The 13539-nt window shown below is 45.6% G+C and overlaps 1 protein-coding gene across 2 annotated transcripts in view; it reads left to right on the top strand.

Moving 5' to 3' along the window:
* The first annotated feature begins 1352 nt into the window (after positions 1 to 1352).
* The window catches only part of Stum (mechanosensory transduction mediator stumble), a 28809-nt gene continuing 16622 nt past the window's right edge, over positions 1353 to 13539 (top strand). The window contains exons 1-4 of one of the 2 annotated variants that reach the window (XM_071715377.1): positions 1353 to 1732; positions 10025 to 10089; positions 10855 to 11249; positions 11790 to 13512. In XM_071715377.1, coding sequence (XP_071571478.1) covers positions 10871 to 11249; positions 11790 to 13512 — 2102 coding nt within the window. In that variant the 5' untranslated portion in view covers positions 1353 to 1732; positions 10025 to 10089; positions 10855 to 10870. Of the gene's footprint in view, positions 1733 to 9080; positions 9162 to 10024; positions 10090 to 10854; positions 11250 to 11789; positions 13513 to 13539 lie in introns of those variants that run through there. The other variant, XM_071715386.1, reaches the window with a different exon arrangement.

Raw genomic sequence — 13539 nt, 5'->3', positions numbered from 1 at the left:
GACATTAAATTAAGCTGTAGCTTTGTCGGCAACTTTGTCGCTGTCGCTATCGCTATCGCTATCGCCTATTGTGCAAGGGGCTTAATTTTATGTCAGTTTTGCTCCGAGTACTGTTGTCTTCGGAAGTTTCTGTTTTAAAGCTTGACTTTTTAAAGATTCACGTTGCTCAAAGTTAATTTCTGAGAATTTTCGAGGCCCGGAACGTCTAAAGGAGATATATAAGTGTTCCCGAAACTTTTCTGGTCCTCGAACGTTCGATTTCGGCGTTGCTCGCGTATGAGAACAGTCGGCGCGGCGTTGATGATGACATAAGCGAGGCGGTGCGGATCCCGCGTATTAGGCCGTGCCCAGCTTTGTTCAATCAAGCTAATGTTCCAATAATTCGGGGCCAACCGCTTAATGAATGAACGAATAGCCTCGACTGAGAGGTTCGATTATAAACGCGACGGCTTACATATCATGCTGCGTATTCCGGCGCTGCCTGGCCGCGCTCTTGGCAAGGTCTGCGCAGCCCCGGTGGCCGAGGGCGAGGGCGGAAGGGTGGAGAACACGTGGGTGGGCGTGCAAAAACGTAGGTGTTGCGTGCAACACTCGCGCGAGTTCTCTCCTCTTTCTCTTTCTCTTTTTCATTGTAAAATTATCGTTGCATTTTCGGAATTTCTGTATAGTTTATAACGTCTGGCACTTCCTCCGAGAGTTCTGGAATTCCTGACGCATTCTATAAAAGCATTCTGGGACGATTAAATGTAAAAGATAACGGTCCGAATATACGGGATGCTAAAGAGAGCTTCGTGTTACACAAAGATTGCATTTTCGTCGGGCTCGAGTTTTCTTTTTTGAAGCGCTTTTCAGAATTCCCAACTGAAAAATTTGTAAACCGTGGAAATTGGAAAGTTTTCATACAAATTGCAGGAATTCCAATTTGACTGAAATTACAAGACTTTGATTCTGTAAGACATCATTTTTTCGCGAACCACTCGTGTCACAAAGTATTTCTGCTTCGTTCATATGCAGAGTGCTGCAAAATTGAAACAATGATCTTCGTGAAAAATCTCTTATCAATGAAAAAGAATTCGATAATTTTCGAAGTGATAATCCGTTGAAAAAAAAGTATCTTTTCGCAAACTGAGGCAGGAAAGAAGCGAATATAACGGAACGTAGTCCATCCGACCGCGCTCGAGATCTTTGAAGAGACGGAAAAGAACGACGCTCTATCGCGACGATAACGCATTTTCACGAGATGCGAGCGTATATACCTATTCCTCGCTTTCTCGCGCCGGGTCTCCCCGCGGGAGACGAGCCGAGAGGCGGCCCGCGGCCGGCGGATCCGCGGCGGCTTTCCACGGGTGGAGAACGCGATCGGAGAACGCGTGTGTTGGTCAACGCGCCCGCGCCTCCCCGAGTGACCACCTTCGGCGCGTATATCCCGCGGCCGGCGGGCGCTATAAGTCGCGGCGGGCGAACTCGCGCCAGTGAGGACGCGTTCGTGTTCGCGCGAGGACGCGCGGAGCCGAGATTCGAGGCCGAGGCGACGGGCGAGAGAGAGAGAGAGAGAGAAAGAGAGAGAGTGTGTGAGGGGGCCACGATCCTTCCCCCGGGCTCCCACAACCCTCGTGCGCGCATCGTGTGCATGCCGCCACCGCCGCCGCCACCGTCACCACCGCCGTGGGGGTTGCCGCCGTAAATGGTGCCGAGCCCCGCGACCCCGCGACCCCGTCCACCCGCGAGCCAGGTAAGACGACGTCGCGCGTCGCGCGACGGCCACCCCCGCGAGTCACGAGGCGCGAGTAGGACGACGCCGCGACGCGACGGGCGCCGAGTGGCGGCCGCTTCTCTCCCTTGTTGCCCTTTGAGAAAAAAGGAAAAGACCGCCACTCGACTTCCTATGTCCTATCCCGCTCCGGAAGAACTTTTCTGAACGATCCCCCGAAGACCCCGCGGAAAGGGGTTCAACGCGATTCTCGGCTGGCGAACGCTTTTCCCCGATAGATTTGCGAGAACGAAGAGAAGTTATACAGTTCGGAATGACTCTTTGAGAGAGTCGCACTCGCAGTGACTGTTGCGTCGGATCTGGAGAACGACCTTTCGTCGATCGATCGCGCGTGATGCGTGCTCGATGACTTCCCTACGTGGGATGGAGAAACCACGTTTCCGACGACACCCGCGGCTTTCCCTCGTTTCCCTTGAGATTACCAACTGTCGGGAGATTCGTACGCGCGTGTTCTCCAAATGAGCGCGGAACGAATCGCGAATCGGATCGAAGTAGAAAAGAGTAATACGTGCGACTCGTCCGAGTGATGTACGTCGCCTAATGGTGGTGTATGCTAATTAATGGCGATAACGCGAAACACACGGAAACGTTCGCGTGCGAACTGATGAAAAAAGCGGCGAGAGAATCTATTTCCCTTTTAATTACACTGTCACAGAACGTGAAACTTGATGGTGAAATTTCACGTTTGTAACAACGCGACCGTTTCTCGTACCCATCTGTTTGTAATTTCATTTCTGTCCCCTGATTTTTAACGATTCACATTTGAATTACCAAGATGTTACTCTGTAACCTCACGTAGAGGAGCAATTAGTAAAATTTGCGAAACAGTTCGCGCCAGTATTTTATTTTGATCCTTGGCAACAGTTAAGTACGAAATAATAGTTGCTTTCCATTTACACTCAAGTGATCTGAGTCACTCAGTTATGTGAGTATTTTATACTCAGGTAAGATATGTTATTTTGTATTTACCTGCTTATTTTGGTGACAAAGCTATCGCATAATAATACAGATCCATAGCCTCACTTTTAATGTGAGTCTATTAGATTCATTAAAGCACATGGTCTCGATTGTGGATAAAAACTCAGTTGAATCTCACTTGCCAGCATGCAAAAGGAACGTGCATTTAACTGAGTTATGACACAAGTGAGAATTATCTGAGTTTTGATGTAAATGGAAAGCAACTAATAATCGTTTGCTGAAACAATTCGTGACGTTCACAGTAATATTCGACTTTTGGAGATTCATTCCGCAACGTGTTTCGTCTTACAATACAAATATCGGTTTTAGGACTGATCGATCGTTCCGATTTTTATCGGCTTGCGTATTTAATCACGGGATTGCCGAACGCGGTAAATTAACAAGATTAATCGCCAGGGTAATGAGTTAGAGTGTCTATTAAACGTCAAGCGTACGAGCACAATTTGTTACTTAAGACTTAAGCGATCTGTTCGCGGTTTCTTAATTCGACTACTTTTTTTCGTTCGCCTTTTCGCAGACCGTTCTTAGCGACTAATGGTGCCCTCGTTTCGAATGTAGTTTCCACGTGTAAAGTACATGTAATTATTGGCGTTCGGCACATCCTAATCGCCGCGGCGAGTTAATTAGCCTTGAGCGATTGAGATCGACACAGTTTTCCCCTGCGAGTGCCATAATGAGGGAAAAGAATTCCGCTGAATCAGATTTAAAAAATCGCGTGAATCGCCCGTTCATTCAGCCGAGGAAAGTCTTACACGCCCCGACCCCGCTTCGCGGTCTATCGCACGTGAATTTGAATCAGATCGATGTAGGAGGCGGCGCCCTTGTGTGAACGAAAAATCTTAGGAAAGTATCGATCCCCATGATGCCGGACTGTTTCTCACCTTATCGAGGACGATTCTTCGCTCTTGTTTACGTTGTCAATCGAATCTTCGAGACACATTTACTTATCATTTTATTGATCAGTCTAATTCATTCTAACAAGTCTAGCAAATATAGACAAAAAGTATATTTTTAACAAGTACATATTTTAACAGGAAACTCGCATAATTTAAACAATAAGTAAGGATAAATATAATTAGAGATTAAATGAAAGAGCAAGGAGAACGAGGCGAAAGGAACGATTTTTGTCCGTTGAGTCGCTGAAGTTTACGATTTGCGAAGTCGAAGGAGCGACTTGACGCCGAGGCTACGGGGCACACATTTTAAGATTGCACTGTAAGGCTGCGTTTATCGATGACCACTCGGCCTTGAATATTCTTCAGCGATCATCTTCGAGTCGTAATCGCGATGGTGACTTGCACGCGAGAAGTTCGACGCGCCTGTCCACGCGCGCGCGAGGATTTATATTTATTTCACGATCTTTGAATTAGCGCGACGCGTCCTTTCGTTTGGACAGAGCGGATATGAAACTGCATTTTGCCTTGCTACGCATTAGAATTCGCGCCGGTTTCCGCGAGCAAGATGCAACTCCTTTCGTCACGATGAGGCGAGCAAGAATCGAGCGAAATTTCGCGAGCCACGCTCCCGTTCCTCTCTGTCGTATCCTTTCAAAAATTATTCCATTCATCACTGTTGAATTCGTAGTGTCAAATTATATTCAATTTGAGTCATTTTTAACCATTTCTATAGGTCGCCACTGTTCTTACTCAACATGTCGTTAATTTAACTAAAACAATATTAACACTGCGCGGAAACCGCGTTTTTGGAGCACTCACCCGGACATCCTGGGACTTTTAAATCCAAAGGGTTTTTGAAAGCGTTCCTGTGTTACAAAAAATCTATAAAAAAATTTGTGTATTATCTTTAAGGTTTCAAAAAGTGATTTCTATAATACTTACACAGGCCGGAACTGTTGCAATTTTTCTTTAAGAGCGCTGAAGCCATTTCCCGTGAAAATCATAAATGAAAAATTGACTTAAAGGCCCACAGTGTCCGCGCAGTGTTAATTTAACTAAATCAATGGAGTTAAAAATACTGTTATGTGTTAAAATAATAAATTTTGACACACATGCTAGTTAAAAAGTAACAAAATATTAACTTAATTAATTTAAATATCATTCTTTAATATTTAACAGTGATGTAGAGATTATTTTACATGTATTTTCTCTCGGACGCGAGCTTGCGAGCTTAAGTTTTTATTCCTATCGCTTGTCACGCTCGCCGGATCGTAAGCTCCCCGAGATTAGCTGGGATGGGGACCAGCGGCGCTTTCGAAAATCGCACGGGTGATGGATTTGCGAAACCCTCCGAGAGGCTTCGGTTATCTAACACGCGCGTGCACACGCGCGTTTATCGTCGGGGATTCCACGCGAGAAATCGCTCTTGCGGGAGGCGCGGTCGAAAAACCGGTACGCCTGGATTTATAGAGCGAGGAAGTTCCGGGCGCGGCGTAACGTTCGCGTAATACCCGATCATTTCGAGCAAAACGGTCATTACGATCCTGTATTAATTGCCACATGGCAGACGTATCGTTTCCCTCGGTGCGGACGGTGCGTTGAGACGAGACTTCTCCAGACCGCCCGCCGAGAGCTTCCCTATTTCGAAACAGATGAGTTTACGTTACGTGCGCCGTCGTTACGACATTGCGACAACAGGAGCTCGTTAGAGCTAAAAATGCGTAGAATTAGTGCCTACTTTACGAGAAAACGTATACTTTAATGCTCCGTACAGAAGCGAAGTGTGCGTGAGTTTTAAAGTAATATTGCAGGATAGAAGAAAGGAGACTTGCAGGTAATTTAAATTTGCGAAATGGTAAAATATATCAGAAATCATCTGAAAACTGCAGACATTATAATCATTCCCATTTCGGAAATATTATTTCTTCTAAAATAATCTAACAGGGATATAAAAAGGAAATGCACAAAACTTACAAATTAAAAAAATTGGTAAAAAATAAAAAAATAAAAACATAGTTCGCCATTTAAAAATGTTGGAAATTATTTCTGAATATCTAAGAAAGGAAAGAAACATTTTTACGTAGATTTTTACATAATATAATAAATAAAAGCGAGTGCTTCTTAATTCATAGGTGTGATCGAAGAAATGGCTGAAAAAAATGACCGTTCCGGCTATTTTTGCGTCCAACCGACCGTCAAAGGGTTCCGCGGAAGAATCGATTGTTACGCAAATGTCTCGCTGTCCGGAACCTCCCCGGTCGCTAAACACAGGTGTAAAACCGGGGTCATTGACCCCGCAGGGTACGCGATCTGCATTCTCCGTTCTCCTTCGGGACGCGGGCCGATTCAACGATCGGCTGTGTGATACGCGCGATTGCAACAGCTGCAGCGGTAAATTCGCGGCCGCTGCGTGTTTGGAAAGCGCGGCAATGACGTGCAGTTTAATTAAGTATTACGCGACGGATGCTAATTAAGGACGCGGCTCGGCGCGCCTCTTCCTCGACTTGTCGCGGCGAATCGCGCGCGGTTTCGTTACGGCGGACTGTTTCCGCTTTACCGGTCACTAGAACGTGAGAAGAAAAGCTCTGCCATTATGTGTGACGGAAGTAAAGTTGTCGCGCGATACGCTTATAATACCGGAACTCGTACTCCATCGTCGAAGTGAGCAGCAGAGCACGGCCGATTGCTGCGACAATATTTTGAATAATCTGCCAAATCTCCAAATATTGTAGTAATTTGCTTAAAACTGCTCGCAAAATTTACGATAATTAAAGCTCAGAATAAACGAATGTTCATATTTTCGATCACCGAACAGAATCTTAAGCTTAATAATTTTTGTAAATTTTATATATCCGCCTTTTCGTTTGCTTATTTATTTTACTTATTTATATTAAAAATACTAAAACTTTTCATATGCCTCTAGATCTACATAGATCTAAACTTTAAGGTCAAGAGCGAACATCGAATAGTTTGAGCATTATCGATTGCTTAAATCATTCGAAAGATAGAGTTGACGAGAGATGATGAAACTACTTAGTGATGACGTTTAAACTATTTAGAATATTTGAGATCTCGATTCAATTTGGACAACCGAGTCAGGTATCCGGTCCATAATTTTCGGATATATTCGTACAACTCGGAAGTTTCACTGCGCTCGCAATCACGATTGGTGGCGGATACTCCGATATAACTTGTTTTACATGCCTCCGCTCTCGTAATTTACGTTCGCGGCGGCGGTCTCACTTCTACACGCGCGATGTTCTTATTTAAATTTAAGCGTCGACCTCGTGATCGATTAGGGTATTCAAACAATGACTAAAGGTCAAATTTGCGCGTTACGTAGAGAAGTACGGTATTCAAACAAACTTTATAGGTCGGCCTTTACATTTTGCATTTTAGAGATACGTTTTTCGGACAACGAGTGAGGGTAAACGTTGTAACGATAAGCGATATCACGAGAGAGAGAGAGAGAGAGAGAGAGAGAGAGAGAGAGCTTCGTAAATATACACACAGTACGTTACATGACTACGTCGTAACTGCGCATCCATTGTGAATCAAAATTATACGCGCCGACAGAAAATATCGATATTTATTCTATAAATTTCATTGTGTGATAAAACGAAGGTTTTTACGTCGGTTATCTATCCCGGAAGTACGGACCTGTCTATATTTATGAATGAGATAATCAGCGCGCATTAAATGATAATGGTGCGCACACATGCAATATGAATTTACAAATATGCAACCTGTCGCGCAGAATAAATTAAAGCCACGGAATAAGCCGCAGATGTTGACCTCTGATCTCTTCGTATGTTTAAAGCGGAGTACAACCGCTTGATTTTCATTTCCCGTCGACGTCGTGAAAATAAATTCTTATTCCTACATTAGGTAATAAGGAGTTAAAGTTGGCCATGCTCGACGCCTTAACGCGTTGTTAGATAAAGAAGTGAGGTTTAATTGGGGCGAAAGTTTTTTATTTCACAATACGATAAAATCAATTTCCGTGTTTCGAAAATCGCCGGCATTAAACGTAAACCGTAAACAATGTAACGTTAACAATTTCACGTTTCACGATTATTACGATAATTGCGAAGGCAGAAAAATGTGAATGGGATTATACGTCGGCATCGCGCTCCATTGACAACGAGAAGTATAATTACGGCCGAACGAATTTCTGTACTTCCCTGAATTTTAAATTTCTACTCGTTAAATGCGCCGTGGCCGAATAACAATGCGGAAATCTCAAGTCTCAATTTTTGTAATGATAATGGCGGGCATCTCGTCGTTTTTATTTAATGAGACAATTAGGAACTGTCGTGATGGGCGAAAGTATGCACTTATAGAGATCCGCGTTACTTCTCTCGAGTCTACCTACTCTACGCCTTCTTCACAGTGCAGTTATTGACGTATGATGGTAATTACGTAGAGTGCACGGCGCGTCGGTGTATAAGCGGATGTGGAGAATTATCGCGAGTTTATTATCGAATCGCGAGATCCACGGGGCAGGCCAGCGAGTGCTTCTACGGAAATGCTGTTCTTCTTCCCGACAGCTCAAAATAAAATTGTCTTTAATTTGCCTGTATAAAGAAGGAGAGCAAATCGAACGAGGTTTATAGTCGAGTTAGACAAATGGGATTAAATTTGCGGACAGAATCTATAAAGCCGGCGAATAAATGATCGTGCAAAATAAGATGTCTTTAATTTATCTGTATAAAGGAGGAAAGTGTGTGTAAATCGGACCGATGTTCAGTCGAGTTAGACAAATAGGATTAAATTGCGGACAGAATCTAAAGCGTAATAGCCGCGGCGAATAAATGTCCGATTCCCCGCAATCCTTGCGTAACCGTTTTACACACCTGCGTTTTCGATCCGGGCTCCGAAGGTCGGTTCATGCGACCCCAAGCATGCTTCCTATTTACGATTTAAGGGAGTTAATCGCGCGCTGGAAACCACCTCGCGGTTTTACGATTTACGGCGCATTCATGGCTCGTACCCGCTCGTCCATTGATTCGTGGGTGAACGACGATTGTAAATCACCCGGTCGCCGTTGTAACGGTGAATTACGCCTCGGACATTTCCCACTCGTCCCGATCTAGATCTTAACCGCGAATAAAATACTCGTCGCGGTTGACAGATAGGACGCGTAACTGTTTGTTCGTTGAACAGCCCTTTGAGCATTCTCGTTTACCAGCATCTTTGTGACACCTTGACAGAATAATTGAAATATTTTAGAATTAGACAGAATAATTAAAGCTTGAAAATGATCGTATTCGAGCGTTCGGCTCGTCACATTTCGATTGGAAATTATCTTTAATTTATCGGCGGAGGGGAGGGGGGGGGGGGGTTATCGCGGGTCGAGAGCGTTTCGACGACGGTCGAATTACCTCGGTGAGCTCTGTCGGATTTGGAAAGTACGAGCGCACGGAACTTCTTTATTACGGCGAGACGCAGCGTTGCGCGACGAGACGAGACGATGCGATGCGATGCACCGGGCACATCGGGAATGTAGCTCAGCGGTAAGCGTGATGAATTCGCTCAGGCGATCGTCTGCGAGAGCGTGAATAAAGCGTTGTTTCTCGTATCTCCGCCGTGGATATATACTCTCGTTGCCCGGACACGTGCCAAGCCGCACAGAACGAATGATTATACGCGCCGCATTCGTTATAATTGCTGGCCGCGCCGAGTCGAGTCGTCTTTCCTTCCTTCCGGAGTCCGTGGAAGGAAGAGAAGCGTCCATCGACATCTCGCGAAAGATCGCGTCCGCAATCGAGGATCCGACGGATTTTCCGCGAAAAGTAAATCGCCGGAAACACGAGGCGGTAATTATATGGAAATCCAAGCGCCGTATTGATCCGTTCCTCGAGTGTTATCAATATAGCCTGCGTTCGTTTATTCACATTGGCAGCTATTGGGAAAATAAAATCTATAATACACGTTATGTGTATTATAGATTTTATTTTCCCAATAGCTCCCAATGTGAATAAACGAACGCAGGCATAGTTTGATGATACGTTGACTGGCGAATGGTTGAGAGGATTGATAGAATTGATAGAATTGAAAATAAGGATAGAGTTGACAGAATTGAAAATAACGAACGACGGAGAGTTTGCTTTCGTCGCGACAGGTAAAAGAAATGCAGAAGAAAATGTACATACGCGAAACTTTTCGTTTAAAACTTTTCGCATCGCGCGCGAGCAATTGATCGATCAGGATGGTCGGGACGACCGTTTCTATTTTTGCAATTGCGGTTTTCCGTCCGCCGGGCGGAACCGCAATTTTGCGCTATCTCGATTTTTATCTCGAAATAAAAATTTCTCCGTGCATTTTCACGATGGTCACGCACTCTCTCTTTCTCAGTAGAGATTTCTATTCATTGCAGGTGGGAGCAACGGCGGATTCCCTCGGCGTCCCTCTCACTTCGGCGACCTGCATGAAGGGCACCAGGTACTGAGCTCAAATTATGGAACGTACTGAGAATACATAAATTACTTAAAATTAATGAAATTAAATAACATTGAATAAAATAAAAATAATTTTTATTGCATGCGCAAATTTATTCACACGAAACAACAAATTAAATAAATTTGGATTTCTCAAAAATGAATTTTGCGCATTGTTGAATAAGATACACAGTAATTAATCCCAGAACTCACGGAAAGAATTTTCTCTTAAAATTTACCCTGAAATCATGGTAGTTGTGGGATAACATGTACCACCAAGAATTTTATGCGAGCTATTCTGATTAATATCTATCATAATAAAAAATATGAATATCTATTACATTAAAATATACAATATGTTTGATTAATTTTACTAAAATATATCCAAGAAATTTCAATAATTTTTCAAAATTTACCAATCTGCTTGGTAATTTTTATCACGTTGTTTGTAAAATGTCTTTTGTATATTTTAAAAATTTCTTGGTTGCCAAGTTGTCCCAAGTTTATAGTGAATTTAAGGGTAAAATATAACGAAAAATTCTCTCCGTGCTGTTGTGTTTGAATTTGCCATTATTATTAAAATAACAGAGTCATAGTTCATAGTTATTTCCGAATATACTGGTATAATAAACTAAAAAAGAGTTTTTTAATTTTTTTCTCCATTTTTCTAATTTCTCTGTCAATCGTTTGCGTAAATAGCACAAGTTCGGGGATTAATATAGGCACAGATTAATCGTATTAACTTTGTGATTTTCTTTCCCAATGAAAGATAGGGCCTCGTAAGAATGAGGCGGACCGATCATGACGGCCACGTCGCGCGGCAGGGTCCGCCGCCCTTCAAGGTGCTGGCCGTCCCCGACAGCATGTACTTGTCGCCGATGCCTCCCGTGGCGGCGCCGCCGCCCCCGCGCGCGCCCGAACCCTACAAAGTCGCCCCGACGTCGACGTCCTTCGGCAGGGCGCATCGTCGTTCCAGCTTCGTGATACTCGCCGAATCCAGGCCGGCGAGTCCGGAAGCCGGCGATGCGTCGTCCACCTTGCCGACAGGGAGGGTCTCGCCCTTCCGCGGACGTGGCTTCAAGGGGCCACCCCCTCGCTCAATGTCGAGGCCGCAGTCGCCGGAAGTCGCCGGGGACGGACGTCGACGCAAAATCGAACGAAGAGGTAAGGTTGTCGAGTGTTTATCAAGAGCAAGCTGCAAAGATTTATAATAATAGCTTCGTTGGAATATTTCAAAGATGCTAAGATAAAATTTGAGGGTTCTTGACGTTACGCTGATGAGACATTTTTGACAGCTCAGACAGCTGAAACGTTTAAAAGACGTTATAAAGTTTAAAAATCTTCCAGACGCTTTATATATTTTATGTAACGCTTCTACATTGCTAAGACAGTTTCATTTGAAAATTACTTATCAATGCGCTTGGTGAAAATTGGTTCAAAATTAAAATTTAATAGCGAGCTGCTTTGATACTTTCTGCTAAGGAAAAATGGTAGGAAAAATTTATAGATAAAAATATGCGTGCAAAATAATATTATTAAAGACAAGATTATATTAATATTCAGATTAATATTAAAGATATTAAAGCTATTAAGATTATTAAGATTAATATTAAGGACAAGATCAGTATGCGTTGCTCCACGCAGTCCACACCAATAATCCGATTAACGATGATCTCTATTAAGTCACTCGTTTATGCCTTGCAGTGTCGTTATCGCAGCAGAACAGTCCCAGAAGAAGCCTGATACCGCAGCCCACTTATCGTCAGCGGTCCACCTCCTTGACGAAGGACAATGAGCGTTCGCCGTCGCCGAAGATCGGTCGCCGAGTCGAATCGAGGACGCGACTGAACGTCTCGGACTCGCGGAATCGATTGAACGCGACCGATTCGAAATCGCGGTTGAACGACTCGAAAACGCGTCTGAACAAATTCGACTCTCGGAATCGTACGAATCTGGCCGATGCTAAGACCCGCTTCATCTCCAACTCTACCAGCAATCTCAACAATAACTCGACGACGACACGCCGACAGCCGATGACGAAAGGTTCGACGCGACTCTCGCCGATCCAAGGCACCCCGACGAAACCGGAGAAGACGACTCCTCGATCGAACGTTAGAGGGAAGGATGCCACGAAACAATCCCCCACGAAGGCATCGAGAACGTCGCCACAGAAGAACAACGTTACTACTCGAAGGGACGGTCAGACCAAAAGTCCCGCTAAGGACCGTCTTCTTTCGCCATCGAAGATTCCTCTGAAGAACAAGGCGAACGGCTCGTCGAGTACCGGCAGGTTCATCTCGATGCCCGAGCAGAACGCCGGGAAGATGGATAGGTTTGCAAAAGAAGACAAGAATGACAAGCAGACCGGCCAATCGGTTCAGAATGGTCGAGCCGAATCGAGCTTGAAGGAAAACGGAACAGATGGGAACACCTCGGGCAATGCGGACGAGGTGGATCTTATAGATCTTCTGAAGCAGACGTCGCAGGCGACCGGTACGTCCAGCGAACGTCTGGTGAACACCACGACGACCACGGCGGTGCAGCCGTTGCACATCGACGCGAACGCGCTTCTCGTGGAGCGAGATGGGTCAACGACGAATCAGCAGAAGGAACGACTCGACGGAATGCTCAAATCCTCGGTCTCCCCCGCATCTAAGGGCGAATCGCCGGTGCCCGCGTCGACGCCAAACGCAACGGGTCAGAAATCCTCGCCGGTCGGGGCAGGTCAAGCGATGAATCCTGGAAACGATAAGAAGGACTCTCCCGTCGGCGCGGAGAATAGCACCGGGGGACACTCGAAAAGCAGCAGCGTCAGCCAATCCATGAAAAGCGTTAGGATGAACGATGAGGTTCATCAGCGTTCCAGCAATCAGTCATCTGCCAATCAGCGTTCTGGCAGACAGAATGCTCGGTGGCCCAAACCAAGCGACGCAAAGGCTTCGGAGGTACAGCAAGTCGCTTCGGCGGAAATGAAGAGTGGCTCTGCGGGTAGCAGGATGGCCATGAGTCGCGACGTTCCGGCGAGCGATAAGATGCCCACGGTGATGGAGAACGACTCGAAGGTCAAAGCGGCCGAGGAGGCGGAGACGACGATGAGCAACGCGACGGCAATGACGACGAACAGCGTGGCGAAGAGCAACAATGTGAGTCCCGCGGACGGTGCAGTGAACGCAGGTGTGAACAGTGATGCTGTGGTACGAACGAGGAACGAGAATCGCGGCAGCGACGCGTCCTTGAAGTCGTCCACCGGCGTGTCCACGGATTCGATCGAGAGCGTGAGATCGACGGACACGGGAGTGAGCGTGAACACGGTCAGGGGAGTGTCGTCGCCGAGGGAGAAAACGGGCGTGCACACGGTGAAGCGGCCGCAGGAGATCGAGACCCTCAGCGGCAATATCGTCCGCGTCGAGCAGAACGGGGAGCCAGCGTGAGTCTTGATTTTATCCTATTCAAC

This window comes from Temnothorax nylanderi, unplaced genomic scaffold, assembly GCF_030848795.1.
Source record: "Temnothorax nylanderi isolate EJ_2023f unplaced genomic scaffold, tnyl_v1.0 TNYL_tig0006_pilon, whole genome shotgun sequence".
NCBI classification, from domain to species: Eukaryota; Metazoa; Arthropoda; class Insecta; order Hymenoptera; family Formicidae; genus Temnothorax; species Temnothorax nylanderi.
The sequence above is the reverse complement of the archived record's forward strand: the minus strand, read 5'-3'. Positions and strand labels throughout refer to the sequence as shown.